Below are 19,907 nucleotides of genomic sequence, written 5' to 3'. Positions count from 1 at the left end.
GATCGATATTGGATGTTTACTTTGAAGCACAAATCAAGGGCGCCTGTCCCCGTGTTCCCTCCCTCGACATTAGTGTAAACATCGAGGTCGGATGTAAACCCAACTTCTTTCAGTTCTTCTCTTGACAAAAAACACAAGGCCATACTGAAGTGAGTGAATTATAACCTGCGAAACTGAAAATGCGTAAGCCAAGTGAGCTGCTCAAACGACCGTGTGATAATCAGCGGATCCTGCTGTTGTTATTTCGTTCTCAAAACGATTATGGTGTGTGACATGTTCTAAGTCTTGTTTTAAAAGTCTCAATAGATTTGTCACCAAAAAGAAAGTTGTTTTAGATGCTATAGACAGTTATAGATCTCTCCGGCAGAAACTTAAAGACTTCATTGTTTAACTAAAAACTAGCTAAATTTGGATTCAGCTGCTTTCGTTTTACCCGCGCTTTCTCTTTGTAAACTAGAAACCTCCCTACCTTCTTCTCTTCTGTGATTTCAATGCATGGGTAGGTCTCTTCTATTGCACTGTTTTGTGGTTGAATCTCCCATTACAGAAATCTCTTCTCTCTATATATTGTGAAATTTTTACTTTTTCTTCTCTGTGCCATCTATTTTCAATCTTTTCTGAAGACCCAACTCCTTGTTCTGGAATCAAATGCCCCTTCCACGGAACTTGCCGACTTAAAGAGGATGGAACCCCGTACTGCGCATGTCTTGTTTCCTGTCCAGAGAATTACAGGCCAGTGTGTGGCAGTGATGTGAAATCTTACTTAAACGAGTGCTTTCTTCGAATTCAGTCATGTCTTCTGCAAAAACAAATCACTGTAAAGTACAGTGACCACTGCAGTAAGTTTGTCCTCTTTCTATCTTTTTCTTTGCCTATAATCATTTTCTTTAACAGACACAATTTGCACCGTCACAACAGGAGGTGTTTCCAGGGTCTCAATGGACCTGAAAAGAAAATCTCGCCATAACAAAAAGGCTCAAAGAACATGAATAGACGCTCTTATTTGGGCCGCAAGAGGAAGAAGAGAAAAGTCTTTTATGAGCTCCTGATTTTAGTGCAAAAACTGGAAGAGGGCTCCCGTTTCAGAACTCCATAAAGCCCCTCTTCGTCTCTCTCATCCCGCTCCATTGGGGTCCAGTAACAAGATAGATAAATGCATCACTTCTACTTTCTGGCAAGTATTGCCATCGCTAAATCTTAATTGCAAACTTCAAGGTGCCGTGTACATTGACCTAAATTTGAACATAACTATTTCTTTTCTCTTTTTCGATCAATTCCAACCATTATTATTTTGGGGGGTTCCACTTCAATAAAAGGCACGTTTCTAAGCAACAGAATCTCTTGCAAACTTACAAGTGGCAAACTTACAGTGTTATATTCTTTAGATCCTTGCAAGGAAGTTAAATGTGGCTACAACGCCAAATGTCGCTCCTTACCAAATGACACCGCTCTATGCGAGTGCGAAGACGATTGTTCAACAGAACCTGTTAAAGCAGTTTGTGGAAGTGACATGGTGACTTATCCAAATGAATGTGCGCTTAAAGCAAAGGCCTGCGTGGAGAAACAAATGACCACCGTGAGATCAAAAGGAATTTGCCGTACGTATTTGTAGATTGTTATTTGACTTTGTGTTTCATAAGCCTTAGTGAGGTGATTGTATATTGCTTATGTACGACTTGTTATTGCGGATGTGCTGTAGTATCTGTTTCTGTCCCTGGTCACGCAACTGAACATTGCGATACATAACTTTAAGCCAGACGTCGGTTTACTGTTCCAACTATTCGTGCTAATATACCAGTTTTCATAAGTCGCGCATACGAAAATTGCCTTACTATTCCAGTTTTCACTAGTCGGGCAAACGAAAATTGCGTTACTATACCAGTTTTCTGTAGTGTCTCTTTCTGTGCTTGTCACGCAACCAAACAATGCGTGACAAACCCAAAGTAAAAACTGTAGATTTCTAAATTCTCTCGACCGCTTTTTGCCGGTATCATTGTTGTTTTATGTTGAACCCCTTTCTCGTCATTCTGGTTTACAGAGAAAGCCATCGATTTAGCCTTTGTAATCGGCACCTCTGGACCAAAAGCTCCGTCCAACTTTGCGAGAATGGTAACAATCTTAAAGAACATTGTCGATGAGTATGAAGTTTCTGCGAGCATGACGCATCTCGCCCTCGTGGACTACAACGGTCTCCCTGCCAATGCCAGGGTTTTCTTCAGTGACAGCTACACCAAGGAGAATTTCAAAATTGTGGCTGAGAACATTCCTGGTCCAGGCTCTAGGCCAGGTACACTGAGTGACGCTCTGAAAAAGGTTCGCGATTCAGTCTTTACTCTCCAGCGTGGCGAGCGACCGTTTGCGGAGGATATTCTCGTTGTTATGACCGAGGGTGACTTTGATGAAAACTCTAAAGCCATCATGGACGAGGTTGCCAAGTTACGGGAGAAGCCAGTCAAGATCATTGTCATTGCCATCACGGACAAACCCGATGGGGACAAGTTTAAAGTTATTGCATCAGGAGATAACCTCGTGGTGATACCCAAGCCTGGTGGGGACAAAGAAGAGGCGAAAAAAGTACCATTTATCGCTGCCAAAGGTTGGTTAATCATTTAATTTTCAAAAGCGACTAGCTTGCACTTTCCCACTCAACGACGGAATAGTTTTCATTACATAGTATCTAGTGTACAGGTGGTGAGAATTAGATAATACTATTTCTCACTGTGCTTTGTTTTACCGCTTTGTGAGCTCGTAATTTCAGTCATAATGCTCTAGCCGATCAAAGCGTCGTCGTCGCTTTTACGTCCTCGCGCCTTGACAACGGTTCTGTGTTTCCCCGCGCTGGCCAGAAGTTTGATCAGTTGTTTATTCTTTGAAATCTGTGGGGTCTATTTCACTTTCTACGGTTCTGATTGGCTGTAGATGCTTTTGTGTTACTTTCACTGTTTCACAGCAGTCATATGAATTTCTCTCATGTAGTGGAATATGAAATCATTCCACTGACAACCAAATTGAAATCTTTTACTTGTCATAATTTCAACAGTGTTTCACAGTTGCGTAGAAGTGAAGACATCCGGGTACTCATCTGATGGCCACTACCTTGTTCAGGCAAGTGACAGATGTAAAGACCCAATCAGAATTTACTGTCACATGATGGCCTCCAACTCGCCGCGGGAGTTTATAACTTTGGAGTCTGGAGCTGAGAACAACTACGCTATTATCTACCACCAACGGCTACAGGACAGGTTCAGCTGCAGTGGGCCTGCGCGAACACAGTTGTACGCTGAACGAGGAACAACAAATTTCACTAAAGTGCGCCTTGACATCGCAACCATGAGGATTATCAGCAATGACTTCACCTTTGCCCAGACGGAGGAAGGAAAGAACATTGCATATGGCACTGCTGGGGATTGTTATTCGGTGAACACGGGCAAATGCCGCAAGGGTGGCTTCAAGGTGGATTTGAGCGGGACGAGACTTCGGGTTCGGGATGATGTGACGTGGACACTGCAAGGTTTCCCGAGTGGTTTACAGCTACAGGATTACATGAAGTCACATGATGGTGCCGTGGTGTCTGCCAAGTGTGGTGGGTGGTGTGGTAGATGTAAACCGACCAGAGGAGCCATTTTAGTGGAGCCCTTGTGTTCTATTCCTGCAGGTGGGTAGCACCTACGATCAGTAGAAAATTACAATAATAAAGAGAGGAAGCTCCGCTAGACGCCCTTCGGCCAATAAAACCCCCGTCTAGACTCTTTTGCGTGGTTCCTACTCCTATCCACGCTGGTAAGTCAAGATGATTTAACCCCTTGAGTGCCAGACCTTTGTGTACTGCGTGCCGTACCATTTTCACTGAAAATCGGTGTATAGTAAAAACTTGAAGCCTCTTCACTTAAACTATAGACATGTACACATTTTCTAAAAGGTGATAAAAGTGTCTCTTCAATGCGGGTAATTTCGCCGAGGTTGACGTAATTTGATATCCATACGACTTCATAACAATGCGAAATTAGAAGTCTTTCGAAAAATCTCCTACGAATCTCAGACGCCGATAAAAGTTGTTTCCAGCGCGCTTGGAGTTTGATTAAATCTCTTAAAATTTTGACTTACTCAGTACGTCATAAAGGCACCTGAGGTGCGAAAACCGTGACGTACTGAGTGCGTCAAATAGGCATTCAATTTGAGGTTCATCGCATTTCGGCTTTTTTTGTCCTTTGTTCAATTTAACTCTCCACATCACTTACAAGCACACTTTGTAAATTTCAGCTTGTCCATTTCCCATGGATGTGGTCTTCGCTTTAGACTCTTCTGCCGAGTTATCAACCTCGGAATACAACCAGCAGAAGAATTTTGTTCTGACGATGATCAACGCTTTCACGATTTCCGACATCAAAACTCACGTTGGTGTTATCACGGTTGGAGAGACCGCGCGGAAAGATATTGCGCTCAGAGAACACACTCGGCCCGGAGTACTGAAGGCTAGAGTGGCTGGGCTGCCTGCTAAGAGAGACTTCCCTTCAGATCCGACCAGTAGGCTAAGTGACATGCTACGAAGGGCATCAGAGGTATTCAGGAATGGAGGAAGAACCGGGGTAAGCACTTGTGCTGTTTATGTTATTTCTAATTTAAACTTCATTTAAGGGAGCTCTATCACGGTTTGCACGTCCTGGAAAGTTAAGCCTGAATTTTTCAATTTCGTCGTTTGGAATTCGTCCATCCAACTGTCCTTGTTCCTTTATGGGTTATTATCATTAACTCTTTGGTGTTTTTCTATCTTAGCAAACAACTATTTTCAGGTTACCTTCAATTTAAAGGTAATTTAGTACGTGGCCAAAATAACTCAAAATAACGCGACTGAGCTCCTTTAAGGCACTCCAAAGTGTAGATAATTATGGTTTATATGTGTGTATTAATATTTTTCCACATAAGATAGGGAGAATGTCAAAATCACTCGCTATTTTCTCGCAGGTTCCAAAATCTCTGATTGCAATAGTTGTCGGCAAAATCACAGAGGATCTGAAGTCTGCCGCCGCCGCCCTGAAGAACACAGGTGTTCAAATATTCGTTGTCGCTGTTACTGTTAAGACGCCCTCTTCTCGGCATCTCAGTCTTGCCAGTGGAAGCAATTTTATGCACACTGTGAGCAGCCTGGATGAGCTTGGTTATCTGAGTGCAAGGCTGACCAAAGACACTTGTGAAGGTAAACTTAAACCACCATATGCAAAACGTAGGACTGGAGAATTTGTCGTAGAGCTTGTCTTTTGTGGTCAAAATCTCATCTGGCTTTGTACGATTAGATTTTTAGGCCTAGACATGTTTGTTCTTTCGTTGTGTCTATCTTCTTTCCTGCCTTTCATTGTTTCTTCGTTGCTTTTGACCTCCGCTCCCTGCCTTTTTTTGCCTTCCTCTCGTGGCTAAGACAATATTTGTTTCATTTCACAGACCCTTGCGCGAAGAAGGTTTGTAAACACTATGCGCGCTGCAAAGCAACTGATTTCACCTCCACGGAGTGCGTGTGTCCAAAGATGAGTGACTGTCCACCCACTAGAGATCAAGTGTGTGGCAGTGATAAGGTTACCTATTATAATGACTGTGCATTACGAGTTGAGGCTTGCAAAAAAGGAGAGGATATCACTGTTGACAACTTGGGGCCATGTGGTAAGCTTTGATCTGAAATCAAGTTTCTCCTTACATATAACAAGACAGGACAACACACACTTTATTACCAAAATAGAAAAAACTCTTAGTTACAAAAAAAGATAATTGTAACAGAAAATTAGGTAAATTCACCCAGAATAACTTAAAAGCTACTCGAGCTGGGTGAAATTAAATAGTACGTATATAAAGAAGTTGGTTGGCAGTAAAGCTTTTAAGGGGGGAGAAGAAAGGAGACAAAATATGGGGATAAAAGGAAAAAAACATAACAACAACAAATAAGTAAGCAGAATAAATCAATAAGTCACTAAATACCTAGAAATAAAGTAAATTGGTAATAAATAAGTCACTAGTAAGTGCCAGATGAAAACTCATAAATGTTGGCAATATCATTGAATCACTGAATTGAACGCTTGGGTCCACTTGCGACTCCGTTTGGCCAGGCGTTAGATACTAAACTTACCTTTGTATTTGAAACTTTAAAGGGGGAGGTGTTTCATATTTTCTCCAAATTATTCCAAACTTTTACAGCTGCAAACCGAATGTTAAGTTTACAATGGTTTGTTTTGATGGTGTATATTAATACGTTATCAAGTAGGTGGGTGATAAGAATAAAGATAGTTATACAACGAGTGGATATAGTTTTGATATAACACCAAATTCTCAAAACGAACTGTGAAGGAAACCTATGACAATCAGTGAGATGAATTTTGTTGTTCACCTTTGACGGTGATTCGGATACTCGCATTCACAGGTCGTGAAAAATTCTACAGCTCATTGTATTTCAAAATTCTTCGTATAGATTGATAGCCAGCTCTATAAGCTTTAACTTGATATAGGGGGTCAGGTATCTACAGTTTAAACGGACGCGCTACAGCGCTTGGACGCGAGACACCTCTAAAGGTATACGATAACCTTTAATTAAAGCATTTGGCAACTTTCCTTTCTAGGTCTTTGTGCTGGTGTTATATGTAGGGAACATGAACGATGCGAAGTGAAGGATGGAAATGCACAGTGTTCATGTAAGGACGTCAGGGAGTGTCCCCAGACTGCGGCTCCCGTGTGTGGACAGAACAACGAGACTTACATCAATCAGTGTTATCTGGACGTGGATAATTGCTTAATGAATGAAACCGTCGATGCACAGAGACCTGGAAAGTGTGGTTAGTATATTTTCGTTGTTTTAAGTGTTTCTCACCTAAAGAACCAAAAAAAGTATTTGAGCTTAAGCAACGACGACGGCGACGCCGAGCACAACGCCTAGTCAAAAATCAATTTATATTTTACCGGCGAAATTCGCAACTTCTAGATCTGTTCACCACGCCAATGGCTCTCGGAAAGTGCTCAGACAAATATGCAATGACAGCGTTCATTTCTAAAATGGAAATACGAAACATTAGCCGTCGTCGTTCGCGTTCTTCAGATTACGCAAAACTTGGTCATTTCACGTTGTTGTTTTGCAGAGGACGGCAAAGAAATGTAAAAAGATTTATCACGCACGTGCACAGCTGTTGTTTTGCTCATTAAACTTTTTGTTTGGTGACGTTCTCGTTGCCGTCGTCGTCGTGGTTTGCTTAAGCTCCCTAATATTGCTCTTCAAAAATGTTGGCAATTGTCTTTTGCGTTTGTTGTGATCAATGCCCTGCCAACATGGGTGCTCCATTCAGACATTTTATGTTGTGAATTTTATTTCAGAGCCTTGTGCTGGTGTGCAATGTAAAGAACCCAAGAAATGCACGGTGGACTCTCAAGGGAACGTTCAGTGCGAGTGCCCGGATGAAAGGGACTGCCCTATGACTGTTAACACTGTATGCGGCAGTGATGGCAAAACATATCTCAACGAGTGTGTGATGAAAGCAAAGGCTTGTCTGAAAGAAATGTCAGTTTACGTCTTGATAGATGGCTATTGTGGTGAGTGAATATAATTTATGTGGGCCACAAGTTTATAGGCAATTTTAGCCACTGTCGAGTGTCATCTTCAAAAAGCAAAGTCTCTACATTACAATTTGTCGACATCAAACAATGAATGGGTATTTTGTTTTATTTTTTCAAGAAAAAATATAAAATAAAACGTAATTGTGTTTTGTTTGATTTATAATAGCTTGTATTTGCTAACGTGTGCTGCTTGGGAAGGGCGAGGTTGTACATGAAACAAATATTTCTACCTGAATGAACAGTTAGGCTACTAACCAATTCACCACTGCTAGAAGAAGTAAATTCCAGCTAGGCCCTGGATTATGACCTTGAACCAGGGACCTCTGAATTGCAAGACCAACGCCCTAACCCCTTGGCCATGCTTCGTTACACTATTTCTAAAATTGTATGCATGGGTGATCCTTTCAGGCCCATGTGACCTCGCTAAGGACTGCAAAAACAACGCGGCCTGCACTGGAAATGCTGACGGCTCGGTCACGTGTAAGTGCCGGACAGAAGATGAGTGTCCTGAAGATGGTGATGGAGTGTGTGGCTCAGACGGACAGACATACATCAACAAGTGTCTCTTAGATGTGGCGGCTTGTGCAAATAACAAAGAGGTAGACGTGCGTCATACAGGACCTTGCGGTGAGTGATTAACTGAGTTATAGTATGGCAACAATGACTGGTGCATCGTGATTTGTTAAAACCTCAATTCTTCTTAATTCCAAATAGTAAGTCTTAACAATACCTTTAAGCACATTTTGTTTTTGGTTGTACTCGAATTTAGTTAAAACTTAAGCAGGCAAAAAGCCTTTTCCATGAACTGGTCTTCATGTCTCGGGTATTGTGGAAGAAATTCAAACCATCTTGTTGCAAAATTAAAGAGCATTCCAACTCTGTTTATGATGTTACAACCATAATATCATGGGTGACAAAGTACTCCTATATTTTGGCTCGAAATTTTAGCCTTAATTTATAATTTCACAAGTGAAATTACAAAATTGCGCGAAACTTCTCGTTACAACAAACGAGTCAAAAATTGTGAGCGTAATTTGGCATCCCTTATATTTAAAGGTGATCAAATGGTACACTCGTGAAATTAAGAATAATTTCACTTACGTTTTGTCAAAATTCTAATAATTTCTGAGCCATTATTAGAATTTTGACAAAACGCGCGTTAAATTATTTCCTTTCTTTCACTCGTCACCTTTGAATTACCCATACAAAGCAAGTTGTGTTAAAATATAGTTATGCCGTGTTTTATCTACTTTATCCATAGGATCCTGTAGACTTAATAGTTGCCGTTCAAATGAAGTATGCATGGGTCAAAAGGACGGTACATTTTCCTGTAAGTGCATCGAGAAGAAGGACTGTGCCAAGGAGAAGGACCGTGTGTGCGGCACCGATGGAAACACCTACCTGAATGAGTGCATTCTAAAGGCAGAGTCGTGTGAGAGCAACACAACAGTTGGAGTGAAGCATGCTGGTCCTTGTGGTACAGTTATATTTTCATTTTCACCGCAATGCATTTCTTTATGTATAAAATTAACGCCAAATCCGATATTTTTACCGCCTCGATCAGTATGTCAAACTTGCTGTACATACTGATGTAATCTAACGTTGGACTGTAGTGAAGTAACTAACAGAATTAGAGCGGTTTTCTCTTGAGTGTCGCAAAGTAAGTGATTTTGCATTACGTCGCTACTCGATTGGCCTAAAAAACTCGCGCCTATTTTCCGTCCAATCAGAAGTAAAATAAGACCAACCGTGACTCGCTCGCACACGTTTTCCCGCGCTTCGCGTGAGCTACCTGTAATTACAGTCAGTTTTGATTGGTTCGCTGTATTGTCTGTGTCCTTTGTGATTGGTTAGATTAATTTCTTTGGTTTTGGTTTTACGACACTCAACTGAAAACCGCTCTATGTTTCCCGCGTTTATGACAGGTCACATTGAACTTTACGTTTTTATTGCCGTCACATTCACGAACTTAACTTAACATTCAACACTAACTTTCATTTTCCTACCACAATTTTGCTTGGAAAGCTGCTTTATAACTCAATTCTGGTTTAGCGTTTCGTCGATTTACATGTATATCTCCGCTTGGTTTGTATTTAACAGTGGTTTGTAAAGACACCCGCTGTTCTCAAGGCAAGCGGTGTGTGGCAAGTAAACTGAATACACCCACTTGCAAGTGTCCGACAGAAGATGACTGTCCAAGAGATTATGATCCAGTGTGTGGCAGCGATGGGCGAAATTACATAACCTCGTGCAGAATGAGAGTTGAAGCCTGCAGCACAGAAGTGTCGCTTGTAGTGATCAAGAAGGGAGTGTGTGGTAGGGTTACACTGTCGGTGAACTAAATGTTCTTTGAAATGTTCTTTACCTGGCCTGAAGGGATGAAGCGTTAAGTCCTATCATTTTATACTCCCTTGAAAGATAGTGAAATCTTAATGGCAGATTAACGTGTTTTTAGAGTATTTTTCCATTGCAAATCTTCAGATGCTCGTTTCTGGAGATCTCCAGATTTCTGCCTTCATTTTCAAGTTAAATCCACAGATTTCAAGTTCTTGCAAGAGGTCAGGTCCGTAATTACCGCTTAGTTTGCATAGCTTTTGACAGGCGACGAAATTTTGGAAAGGAAGCAAATAAATAAGCCATTTGTCTGTGGTGTTTCTGTTACGTTCGGTGCCAAACCTCGTAAAAATGTGTCGAAATTTGCACGAAAATCAACATCGAGTACACTTTCATTTGAAAAGGGAAAGGCTCCGTACTAGTATTCGTTATCCGCCTCGACAAACGTTTATTGCCTATTAGCCGCGTAAAATATTGCCATTTTTCTTACACGCCAACTTTAACAGTTTATTCTTCTACTGATCTTCAGATCCTTGCCAAGCTGCCAACTGTAAACACCATTCCGTGTGCAAACTGATACCTGACGGCTCCACGGCCTGTGAGTGTCCTCGGGCGGAGGAATGCCCGGATATCAATGATCCCGTATGTGGTACGAATGGCAAGACTTACGAGAGCGAATGCAAGCTGAAGGCGGAAAGCTGCGCGGAGGGAACCGATGTTACAACGAAACACAATGGAGTATGCGGTATGAAAATTACATCTCAGAATATGCTTTCACTGACTTGCTCTCTTTATTTGTTCTATGTTGTTTTCTCCAGGTCCCTGCTCTTTGTCGGATTGCGAAGACTATTACGGTACATGTACCATAGCGGATGATGGATCTGGTACTGCACAGTGCACGTGCCCAACCGCTGACCAGTGTTCAAATGCCACCAGAGCGGTTTGTGGAGACAATGCTAAGACCTATCGAGACAAGTGCTTCTTGGAAGCCGAGTCTTGTGCCCTGAAATACAAAATTGAAGTCAAGCGAAAAGGACAGTGTAGTGAGTATAACATGGCGAAGTTTTGTTTTACAAGAATATACTCAACTATTAGACTATGAACTTGAAATTTCTATCGCGTGATAGTTGACGAGGGCGCAGCCTGAATCAACTATCGCGCATAGAAATCGAGAGCGAGTAATGTAATTGTTTTAGCCGGTTTAAATCAAATGAATTTTCAAGACTTAATCTAAATCCTCTGCAAAGAAATGGTCGCCAGTTTATTAGGAAGCACACACTGATGGATTACTCACTACCTACAGCGGAAATTGAGCAGATATTGAGTAGCGTAGCCAATCAGAGAACGGCATTCGTGATAGAACACTAGTAGATTTCTATTTAAAATTAATAGATTTCAGATTTCTTAGATTGTTCACTTTTTACTTTTCTACAGCTCTGATGATTTCATTCCAGTTTTTCTTCGCAGATTTAATGTTAGGGGCCACATTTTTCAGTTAATGATAATGTAATAGAAACGCAGGAACGCAGTCTGTTGCTGCCGAGATTGAAATTCAAGACAGAAGATTAGTTTTAGCGAAACTTTTGTAATGCGTCGGTTGCTAAATGAAGCAATCAAAGGGGACTTGGAGAGCTGATTTTCCGGGTGTTATGCCTTCTTCGGAGCTAGCGATGTCTGAAAATGACCTTTTTACGCATGTCAAAATTAACTGACATCTTGTTAAACAGGCTTGCACGTGACTTCACACATCGAAAGCTTTCGTTTGAGTGTTTACACATAGTTTTACAACTTTTTACAACTTTTGTTCACTGAAATGTTGTAACCACCTTGCAATACAATAAAATCATAAAGAAATGTACCAAGAATTAAAATCACGTATACAGCCATTCCATTGCTATTGTCTAGTGACGGTTCCCGTTGCGGTTTTCTTAAACTCTCTAATTTTTATCTATGAATGTACTTCATTTAACTCGCATTAATCTGTCTTGTCCTATCAGCTCCGTGCTCCAAATCAGTCTGCCCTTCAGACCAAGACTGTAAGGTAGATTCTCAAGGTAAAGCTGTCTGTAGTTGTCCTGATTTCTGTCCCAGTTTGGGCGAGCCCGTGTGCGGCAGTGATGGCAAAACGTACGAAAATAGATGCAAAGCAAGGAAGGAATCATGTGAGAAGAACAAACGGCTCTTTATTAAACCTGGCAGCTGTGGTAAGTAACCATTTAACATGTACAGATTCAAGGTTATAGTTTTTTGATGGTCATAGAGCATGTTCAGTAGACAGAAGGTCGAGTTTCTCAGGTGAAGTTATCAACTTCTATAGCTCAATTAAATTCATGGCTTCTTTTCCAGAGTGCGTTGAAGCCAAATCGTTTTTGCTATTAAATATAGGAGTATAAAAGTTTCTTTTTTTTTCTTTTCCGTCTTGAAATTTCCTGAGGTGGTCCCGATATCTTTCAGGTTTTGATAAACACGTAGAAGATAAAAAGCGCTATACCTTCTAGATTAATTCCAACTTCAAAAACTCACCCTGAAATTGGAATCCTATCCTTTTCTAATTATTACGTCGCTTAGTTATCTGTTAAATGACTCGCTTTCTCCTCCTTGTGGTAGAACTTGTACGTTGCGCATGCGTCTGCTTTATGCCAATCGCGTGCTTGTGATTTTCAGGGTTAGTGGTCACTCCATGTTCGCTGAAGAGTTGTATCAACCACGCCTTGTGTGCCAGTAAATCGGGTTCAGTGGAATGCCGCTGTCCAGATGTGCGCGACTGTTCCGCTGTGAAGGTCCTCGTGTGCGGCAGCGATGGAACTACTCATAAAGTGTACAACAACATGTGCTTTATGAAGGTCGACTCCTGCAGGAAGGGCAAGAGAATCAGCCCAGTCGTTACTGAAAAATGCGGTGAGCATTGGTTAAGGTCGATGCATTCAGTTTTTACAACTCTGTCAGTTCCAAAATTCGGATAATTAGCGTGCAAAGGTTATCGGGCCCGGAAGACCGGGACTAGAAGGTTAAGTGATAGGGCTGGGGGATTCCGTCCTTTTAAAGGAAATTCAATCTATGAGAGATGAAAAAAAAAAAGACAAGTTGAAACGATCCTTTAAGAAATTATTAGCAATCATCGGTAGGACGAAAACACCAAACTATGAAAGTCGTTATTAAATCGTTCCAAACTTAATTCTAAGTTACAACAAACCTAACGTTACTCGTTCCAGACTGGCTCTGGACATGAATACATTCTTGTTCATGCTAATATACTAATCAGTTCTAACCTAAAATAGCCCGTTTCTGAGTTGACCTAAGTCTCTTTATCAAAGCGAGACCTGGTGTGCACTCGCGATTCCAAAATCCACAGTGTCTTTTGTACAATTATTCTGGTTTCCATTGTTGATAATTATTCTTAATTGTCGCCACAGCTCCTTGTGATACAGCCAACTGCGACAGCCAGGCAACATGTGAAGTGAAGGACAACAAAGCAAAGTGTGTGTGTCCGTCCGAGGCTGACTGTCCTTGGAAAGTAGACTTGATCTGCGGTTCTGATGGTCAGAGCTACTTGAACGAGTGTGTCATGAAGGCCAAGTCTTGTAAAGCAGGAAAGAAAGTCTCACGCAAAAGGGGGGGTTATTGTGGTGAGTAGACAGTAAGTGGTTTAATGACAGACTGACGGACTGTATGACTGTCTGTCTGTCTGTCTGACTGACTGACTGACTAACTGTATGAATGAATGACTGTCTGTCTTTCTGTCTGTTTGCCTGTCTGAATGATGGATGGAGCGACTGACCAACCGACGACCAACCGACGACCAATCGGCTGACTGACTGACTGAGTGACCGACGGACTGACCCCCTGACCCACTAGGCCGACCGGCCCACTGTTCGGCCCACTGAATGACTGCCTGACCGACCAACTGACTGATCCATCCACCAAACAACCGGCTGACCGACCAGTCGACCAGCCAGCGGATAGACCGACTGACCAATCGACCAGCCAGCGGATAGACCGACCGACCACATCGAGGCGTGCGAATTTAACAAGTAAAGCTTGTTTATATTCTCGCTTCCCTTGGACCAAGTGAGCTTGCGGTAACATAGAGTTAAGAAGGAGAGGTTCGACTTAATACTATTTGCTGATTCAGTGTTTTTATTCTCTACAGTTATCTGTGATTTGGTGAAGTGCTTAGCTCCAAACTCTCAATGTTTCGTCAAAGCCAACGGTCATCACGAGTGTCGCTGTCCTCGAGAGGATGAATGTCCGTTGTCTGGCGAGAAGGTGTGCGGAAGCGACGGTAAAACGTACGACAATGAATGCAAACTAAAGGCACAGGCGTGCAAAGGGTCCGGCGGACTTGTGGTCACTAAACAAGACAGATGTGGTAAGGTCTATAGTATTGTTTTGTGCGAATTGACAGTTTGTGTCTGTTAGCTGTGTGAGAAATAAGGCGTGAGTATGAAAGAAGATGGTGAGCAGAGTGAGAAGTGTTTCCCAAAAGGGCTTTCTAACGTACCCATATTGGATGGAAATGTTAAGACAAAAATTCGCGTTTGTTGAAAATGTATTCTTCAATTCAAATGATGGTGGATAGGTTGGCAAGAGTGACGAATGTGTCACTTAATTTGATTTCAAATCAAATATCTCGGCTGAACGGAAGCACTACCGATTGAAAGTTGGTAACGACGTTCCGTAAGAAAAACAAGGTACAAAACGCCACCATTCCTTTTCCCCACCCCTCCCTTACTGCTTTCTCATTTTAGCCCAAACAAGACCTCCCTCATTTTCTTTAAATTTGAGAGTTCCATGTATACGGTTGTCCTAATAATACGCCAGATTTATTGTTTACTTCAGCTAGATTTTACCGGCTCTTTGGTAGCCGGATTTATTGGGCTACCATTGGAATATAATTTATTTTTTTCCTGTGGTGGTTCCACTTCAGATACTTGCAACGGAATGAAATGCCCCGCGAATCAAGTCTGTAAACTGGTGAAAGGCAAGGCAACTTGTCAGTGCCCGAATGTCCGTGACTGCAGTTACTCTCCGGCGCCGGTCTGCGGTTCAGATGGCAATGCGTATCCTAATGAATGTTATCTCCTTGTCAAGTCTTGCCTCGCTGCTTTGGAGAATAAATCATTGAACCTGTCACACAAAGGCAAATGTGGTAAGTCACTTGTGCCTTGAAAAGTTAAGTACTTGCGTTATTTGTGTCATATCGTTTTCTTAGCTTCTCAGGTGCCGAACCAAAACCAATGGTCATCTGGCTCTCGTTACGTTATTTATTGGACCTTTCCTACGATTGTATGTTTTCCCGCGCTTGATCCTGATTGGTCAGTTCATTGCGCTGTGTAGGCTGAGATTCACATTGACTTCGTTTTGTTATAGTTATGTCTAAGCTAACGTAATCCCAGTTAATGAAATAAAACATCGAGCTAACAATAAGTCACTGTACTAACCGAATCACAGAGAAGGAGTGGGAACAAACAATAAACTATCCCGTGCTTGTGTTTAGTTTTCCTCAAAGCAGCTCAGTCACGGTATTTTGAGTTATTTTGGCTACGTACAAAATCACCTTTCAATTGAAGGAAACCTGAAAATAATAGTTTACTACGATAGAAAAGCACTTCAGAGATACTAATAAACCATAAAGGAACAAGGATGATCAAGGATGGAGAAGATTGACACAGATTACAAACGACGAACTTGAAGAATTTTAAGCTAAGGTTTTCAAGATGCACAAGCCGTGACAAAACTCCTTTAAGTTGGCGTTGAAGAAATGAATGTTCTCTCCAGTTAGGTTGGTGATCAGATGGTGTACTCTTTTGAGTGCATTCTTTGTTTTTTTCAGCAGGCGGATGCAACATCATAAAGTGTCCAAAGTATGCGGTGTGTCATAACGCCCCTGATGGAACACCCACATGTGTGTGTCCGAAGAAAGACGACTGTGTGCCCGTGGTTAAACCAGTGTGTGGCACTGATGGCAAAACTTACATCAACGAGTGTCTTATGAAGGTTATCGCTTGTGAAAAGAGAGAAAACACGGACAAGAGAAAAGACGGAGTTTGTGGTAAGATGAGAGCCGGGTATATCTCCAAAAAAACTTCTTATGGCTTTTTCGATTTCCATGTGTGATATCATTGAAGCAGTTTTTAGATTTTGGTTGTTTAAGCTGCTGTAATGGAGCACATCAGATTACTCCAGCTAATTCACAGGTTGTCATGGCAGCAAAAAGGATTATTTCTAAAGAAGGTCTCGATTTTCCAAGAATGTTTGATTAGTGATGGTATATACCCCAACGTGGAGGAAGACTTGTTGGGAAACCAGTCCTGCGCTGCCGAGGATGGAAGTGCGTTGCAATTTCACAAACATGAAAACCTGAGGCTGCATGTTTCAAGTTTGTCTTGAATAACCTTTTAACTTTTCAAACCTTTTTTTTCTTTGGTTTTCGGATCTTGCTCTGCAAAATTGAGTTAAAATCCAAATTATTGACAGGCCATAAATGAAGGCATTACTCGGCTTAAATAAATAAACGCCATCCAAGTTAACTATCCTGTACCTGTTTTATTTCAGAGCCGTGTAGATTCGTTGTATGCGCAAATCAAACCAAATGTGAAGTTCAACCTGACGGTGGCACCCGCTGCGTCTGCCAGTCAAGAGCTGAATGCCCAGATACAGAGGAACCCGTATGTGGAAGTGACGGCATCACGTATGACAATGAGTGCTATTTTAAGGCTGCTGCCTGCGGACGTAAGATGGAAATGAAACAAGGGAAATGCGGTGAGTGAAGACGATTGCGTTGTGCAAAGAAAAGTGTCGCCGTCACCCTTGGGTTCTGTGCTCAATGTGAAATAACCCTCGCTAAGTAAAGAGGGCAGTTACCTTCGCTTACATGACGCGTTTTTCTCGTTGAACTATTTTATAATTTAAAAAAATGTTCTTAAATCTTTATCGCGGTTATGTTACTAAGAAATGCCAATAGAAATATTTCGACTAAAGCGTGTTAGCGTTTACAGATTGATTCTGTTTGCAGGTCCTCGTAGATTTCCCATTGTACTGGTTATCATAGTTTGGGCTGCGGAACAGTTGTTACTTGATAAGTTTGTAACGAGCGTATGTAAACTCATCTGCTCATTTTTTTTTATTTAGATCCATGCTCATTCCATGTTTGCAAGTCGTACCAGGATTGTGTTGTTGTTGACAACAAAGCCAAGTGCCAGTGCCCGAGATGTGCTTCTCCGGACGAGCGTGTGTGTGCTGATAACGGAAGGTCTTACCCCAGCAAGTGTTATATGAGAGCCAAAGCATGCAAGATCAAACGAGAACTCAATGTGGTTAAGAAAGGAGAATGCGGTATTGAATTCAAATCTGCGTATTATTCAGTTTTATTTTGCTTTCTCTGTAATGTTGGTCATGCTGGAAACAGGGTTCGTGCAGAGTGCGGAATTCTGGACAAAAAAGTATAAAAATCTACTACAAACTATTTTCAAGACCATAAAAAGTATGAAAAATGACGATAAAATCTGGAAAAACTGAAACAAAAACGTCTGGAATTTTCACCAAGCTGCAGCTATGTAATGCTTGTTTGCTGAGTGAAATGCTTGTCAGCCCGCTCAAACTTCTTGCAAACTTCATCTTAGCCAAAATGTGCAATCGTAGAATCCCACGAACTCTCTCCACCCTTCACTCTGACATTACAATTTTTTGTCTACATTGCCTTGCGGTTTCTGTGCTTTGGCGATGCATCATGGTTAAAGTTTGGAGCTTCCTTTTATCGAGGTTTGGATTCCTGTTGTTTACTCATAACTCTGAGTCTAGAAAAGAAAATATTGGTTTGGAAAATGCACGGGAAAAGTGCAAACTCTGTAAAAAGCTGCCATGTAAAACGAGCCCGTCTCCTTACTTATATTTTCTTTCTTGTATTTAACAGATGCTTGCGCTTTTAAGCGCTGTGGTGTATACCGGCGTTGCGTTATTGATAGTAACAAACAAGCAAGGTGTGTATGTCCATCTCCGCTCCAGTGCCTGCGCGAACAGGCAGCCTTGCCCGTGTGTGGTAGTGACGGTAAGACGTACTCCAGTGAGTGTGCGTTGAGGGCAGAGAACTGTGGGAAACACCCGAAGGCTCTGCTTCAGTTTATTGGGGAGTGCGGTTAGTATTTATTCTCGAAATAGATAACTTTAAGATCATTAAAGGAAAGTTTACAAATAACTGACCTTTTTTACTCAAAGTATTTCATTTTTTTTCTGGCCCTTTTTGCTACGGCGGGAAACGGAATAAAACATGTCGTTTTAGAAATTCCATCAGACGATTTGGCACCCATGTTCATTAGTAATGTGATTTTTTTGTCGGCCAAACACAAACCTGGTTGAAATCAATTTGTATGAAACTGTTTTATTACACGGATATCGTTTTCATGTATAAAGCTACCTTGAGGATAGCTAGTCTCGAAAACGGTTGTCTAAATTTTTCGTGTTTCTCATGTGCAATCAGTCACACACTTCCCCATTCTTTCTCTTTCTTGTTGTATGGAGTTTTATGATCATTTGTCTATGTTTCTTTACCCTACTGAAGAATTATTTTGATGGTCCTTCAACCCAAAGCAAAAAGTTTCCAACATCACTAAAACCATGACTAATATGTTCAAGAATCACTACAACATATCTTGGCCCAACTTTTTCAAACATTTTGACCTATTTGTATTGCAGGCCTAGTTGTGTTGCCTTGCTCCAGTATTTCATGTCGGTATGGCGCGAGGTGTCGCTTCACAAGAGGTTACCCAGAGTGCACCTGTCCCGTGGAAAGTGAATGTCCTGTTGATGTGAAACCCGTGTGTGGTAGTGACGGGAGGAACTATCCCAACGAATGTGTGATGACTGCTAGAGCTTGTCTGATGAGAAAAGATGTTTCAGCCGCATATGACGGAATATGTGGTACGAGAATATTAGATCAATGTATCAGCTAAGAAAAGACAACATTGATTTCGCTTTTGTTTCCATGGCACCTACACATATCTTACATTCTCTGTTAAACACTCCCTCGGGAAGCATTTATTTCAAATGCCATTGTCGCTTTGGGAGGAGGAGGGGGCTTATAGAAGACGTTGGTTCTTATACAAAACAGTGTACTTTCACGGTGCTTCTGTCAAACTGGAGTTGAAACTGCTACTAAGAAATAATTACTACAACCTGACAGCTGAGATGACAGCATCCCAAAAACCTGTTATGGACTAGTATACTATCTCTTAAGGGGAGACACGCTCCGAGTTGCTTCAGACTTCCGTATTGAAAATAGGGACGCTTAATTTGATAGGTGGTCGATGGTTTACAGTTGAAGTAAGATATTCATTTTAGCATTTTTAGGATACTAAAAGTGATCCCAGAAGTAAATATTGTTAAAACTGCGTAGTTCTTTTGTCAAAATAAATGTAGAAAAGGGAACAACGAAACACAAATTGACACTGGCGTCTCTACGTTGGTGAAGAGTCAACCAAACGATACCATCTTAGTCGAACCCATTGAAGGAAGAAAACTAGTTGTCGGGTCTTGGGATTATGCGATGAACGTAACGCATTTTCTTCATCGTTCTATTCACAGTTGTATGTCGTTTGGCAAATTGTGAGAGGTTCTTTGCCAGATGCGAGATAACCCAGACAGGACTAGCTCAATGTGTGTGCCCTGAGGTAGAAGATTGCCCCGTGGAAGATGATGAAGTTTGCGCCAGTGACAAAAAGACGTACGCCACAGAATGCCACATGAGAGCAGCGGCCTGTGCTTCCAGGACCCCGCTACGTGTCGAGAAAAATGGACCCTGTGGTATGTGTTCTAATGGAGAGTTTGTTGATACGGAACGGAAATTTTTGAGCGGTTTTCAGTTGAGTGTCGAATGTAATTCGTATTTGCTTTGGTTTGGCATCAATACTCTAAAAGATTGGCTTAAAAAAACTCGCGCCACTCCAGTGTTTACTTAGAATTCTTTAAACCTGTCCTATCCTATTCTAAAGCTC

At 41.6% G+C, this 19,907-nt stretch overlaps 1 protein-coding gene across 4 annotated transcripts in view; it reads left to right on the top strand.

The window, feature by feature from the left end:
• The window catches only part of LOC145482161 (uncharacterized), a 112,195-nt gene that overhangs the window by 91,659 nt on the left and 629 nt on the right, over window positions 1-19,907 (top strand). For 3 of the 4 annotated variants that reach the window (XM_081460768.1, XM_081460770.1, XM_081460767.1), the window contains exons 87-110: window positions 1,386-1,598; window positions 2,039-2,596; window positions 3,041-3,655; window positions 4,261-4,586; window positions 4,963-5,194; window positions 5,437-5,652; window positions 6,600-6,812; window positions 7,345-7,560; window positions 7,993-8,211; window positions 8,846-9,061; window positions 9,685-9,900; window positions 10,448-10,663; window positions 10,737-10,961; window positions 11,916-12,122; window positions 12,583-12,816; window positions 13,332-13,544; window positions 14,069-14,287; window positions 14,846-15,067; window positions 15,752-15,970; window positions 16,474-16,680; window positions 17,050-17,253; window positions 17,831-18,052; window positions 18,610-18,834; window positions 19,498-19,716. In XM_081460768.1, the coding sequence (XP_081316894.1) occupies window positions 1,386-1,598; window positions 2,039-2,596; window positions 3,041-3,655; window positions 4,261-4,586; window positions 4,963-5,194; window positions 5,437-5,652; window positions 6,600-6,812; window positions 7,345-7,560; window positions 7,993-8,211; window positions 8,846-9,061; window positions 9,685-9,900; window positions 10,448-10,663; window positions 10,737-10,961; window positions 11,916-12,122; window positions 12,583-12,816; window positions 13,332-13,544; window positions 14,069-14,287; window positions 14,846-15,067; window positions 15,752-15,970; window positions 16,474-16,680; window positions 17,050-17,253; window positions 17,831-18,052; window positions 18,610-18,834; window positions 19,498-19,716 (6,072 nt within the window). The remainder of the gene's footprint in view (window positions 1-1,385; window positions 1,599-2,038; window positions 2,597-3,040; window positions 3,656-4,260; window positions 4,587-4,962; window positions 5,195-5,436; window positions 5,653-6,599; window positions 6,813-7,344; window positions 7,561-7,992; window positions 8,212-8,845; window positions 9,062-9,684; window positions 9,901-10,447; window positions 10,664-10,736; window positions 10,962-11,915; window positions 12,123-12,582; window positions 12,817-13,331; window positions 13,545-14,068; window positions 14,288-14,845; window positions 15,068-15,751; window positions 15,971-16,473; window positions 16,681-17,049; window positions 17,254-17,830; window positions 18,053-18,609; window positions 18,835-19,497; window positions 19,717-19,907) is intronic. The other variant, XM_081460769.1, reaches the window with a different exon arrangement.

The sequence above is a fragment of the Orbicella franksi genome, chromosome 3 (assembly GCF_964199315.1).
Source record: "Orbicella franksi chromosome 3, jaOrbFran1.1, whole genome shotgun sequence".
Lineage (NCBI taxonomy): Eukaryota > Metazoa > Cnidaria > Anthozoa > Scleractinia > Merulinidae > Orbicella > Orbicella franksi.
The sequence above is the reverse complement of the archived record's forward strand: the minus strand, read 5'-3'. Positions and strand labels throughout refer to the sequence as shown.